Raw genomic sequence first — 3,285 nt, 5'->3', positions numbered from 1 at the left:
TCAAATAATGGAGGTCTATGGTGCCCGAGGCAGAAAGGTCCATAAAAGTCCACAAAAAACGTGTCAATATTCCTCCATACTGCTCGTCCAATGTATTCCAAGTGTCCTGAGTGGATAGCGTCCATAATTTACTCGAAACGAAGTCATTTAGAATGTTTTTAGAGCATAAACAGTAGTGTATAGGATTTCCTAATAGCGCGTTCACGAGCGTACGGAAACCGCGGCAGACCAAACCAGATGAAAGTGCGCATTCAGCTCAGCAAAGAACTCATGCTCTTCCTCAACAATGAAGTCCTCAGACATTTTTCTTTCGTTGCTTCTTTCTTTGCACAGGTAAACAGTAGTGATGGGTCTGACGACACTGAAACCTCGGCGCATGCGCCGAGCAAACAGGGTGAAGCCCCGTGTCGGTGCGCGTATCTCTTTAAGGAAAACCACGTGACCGATACAGTTCCTGTGTCGCTTGATTGTGAACGCGCCAAATTGTATTTATAAACAGAAAATGTATCGACACATTTGTGGGTTTTGTTGGATGGAGATAGTTTGTGTTGTTTGCTTTACATTGGTTTTTGGCTTGTCATCTAAAACTATGGATCAATCAAGGAAGAGGAAGTTTTCACCCGTGTGGGATCATTTTGATCTTATCACTGAGAATAAGGTAAATTATTATTCCTTTCTTGTTTCCACCATTGATCATTCTTCTCTTGGTTATTCTAATTTCTTTCTGAAGAATATTTTAATTAGTTTACATGGATTAACTTTTATTTCTATTGTAGGTGAAATGTAGGATTTGCTCCCAGGTGCTGTCTTACTCTAACCGGAGCACTTCCACAATGCTGAGGCATTACCGTGCCCGGCATGAGATGGAAGAACGAGTTAATACTCCCGTGATTAGCCCTGGTGCTTCCAGAAAGCAGGCGATTGATGAGGCTGTAATGAACATGATCATTACAGACTGTCAGCCGCTTAGCCTTGTGGAAAACAAAGGGGTTCCGAGAGCTGGTCCAACTCCTTGAGCCCTCATATGTTCTGCCATGCAGAAAGGTACGTGAAACTAACTGTTATACATGTTAACAAAGTATATGCATGTTATTTGATATCAATCATTAAGCTACTCCACTTGTGTTATTAATTTTAGGCTATCAAGACCATGATTAGCCAGAGGTATGAGGAGAAAAAGGAGCAAATTAAAAAAGAACTGAAGAGTGCAGCTGCAGTCAGCCTAACAGCTGACATGTGGACATCCATGAACATGGAGGCTTACCTGGCTGTGACCTGTCACTATGTCAACAGTGAGAACCATACACTGTGTACATCAATGTTGGGAGTGGAACACTTCCCTCAGCAGCACACTGCTGAAAATATGGCCCAAGTAAAGAAAAACTTAATGCAGGAGTGGGCCATAGCAGAGAAAGTTACATGTCTTGTCACAGATGCGGCTGCAAACATGGTTGCATGTGTCAAAAAGCTCCAAATCAGGCACACGATTTGCATAGCGCATTCTTTGAATTTAACAGTTCGAAAATCATGTGACCAAATTGAGACGCTCACTGAAATCCGAAATAAAACAAAGCACATTGTAACATACTTTAGAACCAGTACTACAGCCAAAGAGAAGCTGGCACAAGTCCAGCTACAGATGGGAGGACCAGTGAAGAAATTAATCAATGAGGTGTCAACTAGATGGAACAGCACATATTTAATGCTGGAACGCATGGCGGAACAGAAGGAGTCGGTGTTGGTATCACTAGCTCCTTTAAAAAGTGATATACCTCAGCTCACTACAAATGATTATAAAATCATAGAGGAGACACTCCGTGTGCTTGCTCCATTTAATCAAGCGACAGTGGAGCTGTCTGAGGAAAAAAGAGTGTCTGGATCAAAGGTAATCCCAATGCTCAAAATGTTGCACCTCTCACTGCAACGCAATGCATTAAATGTAACCACGGAAACCGCAATTAATCTTGTGGAAAACCTAAAAAGAAGACTGCTAGAAACTCTGTGCAACCTGGAGTCATTGAGTGTAATGACAATGCCAACACTGCTGGACCCTCGGTTCAAGACCATGGCATTCTTAAGTGCGTCAAAAGCCAATGATGCAGTGAAAAGACTAAAATCAGAGTGTGCAGCAGTAATGAGAAACGCTATACCAACACAAATGGAAGATGCCCAAGCTGGACCTTCAACTCAACCATCTGATTCCAATCCAGGTATGTATGATTCTTAATTTTGTTCATTTGTATTTTAATGTTCATGCAAATCATTCCATGTGAATACTATGAATTAGTAACACAGATGCATTTTATTATTTCCTCAGATGACAACCTGTGGCACCAGCTGGACATAGAAGTCAAGGAGAGCAAGGCCAATTCAAATGTCACCACCGATGCCATTATCGAGGTACAAAGATACATATCCGAAGAGAACACACCAAGATCACAGGATCCACTACAATACTGGAAATCGCAAAGACTAAATTATCCTACGTTGTACAAACTTGCAATGACATTTTTATGTACGCCGTCATCATCAGTGCCCTGTGAAAGGGTGTTCTCAAAAGCAGGAGAAATGGTTTGTAAGCGGCGCAATCGCCTTGGCCCAAAGATGTTAACGCAGCTGATGTTTCTAAATAAAAATGTGTGAAAGAACCTTGTTCAGTCTGTTTCCAGTCTTTATTGAAGTTGCCTGCAATTACTTTTTAAATCCAGCAGATGTCGCCATTCAGTGATACAGCAAAACAGTTTCAACATAGTGTCGACACAGTTTGGGAAATGTGCCATACACCCAATGGGGCCTCATCTGCCCATCACTAGTAAACAGCACATTTCTTCTTCTACGCTTGCATTATCGGCAGAGCAGACGCTGAATGCGCACTTTCATCTGGTTTGGTCTGCCGCGGTTTCCGTAGACTCGTAAACTCGCAGGCGCGCGCTTTCAGGAAATGCTATACACTACTGTTTATGCTCTAAAAACATTCTAAATGACTTCGTTTCAAGTAAATTATGGACGCTACCCACTCAGGACACTTGGAATACATTGGACGAGCAGTATGGAGGAATATTGACACGTTTTTTGTGGACTTTTATGGACCTTTCTGTCTCGGGCACCATAGACCTCCATTATCTGAATGTCAGCAGACAGCAAGAAGCCTCCCAGATCTCCAGATGCATTTGAGATATCAAAAAAGTACTCCAGAGTGTTGTTCAGCATGGGGGTGAGTAGAAAATGAAGGCTAATCATGTTTTGGGTGTACTATTCCTTTAAGTCAGATGCTTCTGCAGAATG

The 3,285-nt window shown here is 42.2% G+C and overlaps 1 protein-coding gene across 1 annotated transcript; it reads left to right on the top strand.

The window, feature by feature from the left end:
• Positions 1 to 977: 977 nt before the first annotated feature.
• LOC119772106 (E3 SUMO-protein ligase ZBED1-like) lies at positions 978 to 2,648 on the top strand. Its single transcript, XM_038268408.1, has 3 exons — positions 978 to 1,044; positions 1,139 to 2,210; positions 2,318 to 2,648. Exons 2-3 carry the CDS (start codon positions 1,151 to 1,153, stop codon positions 2,641 to 2,643), a joined length of 1,386 nt encoding a protein of 461 aa, XP_038124336.1. The 5' UTR covers positions 978 to 1,044; positions 1,139 to 1,150; the 3' UTR covers positions 2,644 to 2,648.
• Positions 2,649 to 3,285: the final 637 nt, after the last annotated feature.

This window comes from Cyprinodon tularosa, unplaced genomic scaffold (assembly GCF_016077235.1).
Source record: "Cyprinodon tularosa strain WSP-4 unplaced genomic scaffold, ASM1607723v1 ctg70, whole genome shotgun sequence".
NCBI classification, from domain to species: domain Eukaryota; kingdom Metazoa; phylum Chordata; class Actinopteri; order Cyprinodontiformes; family Cyprinodontidae; genus Cyprinodon; species Cyprinodon tularosa.
The sequence above is the reverse complement of the archived record's forward strand: the minus strand, read 5'-3'. Positions and strand labels throughout refer to the sequence as shown.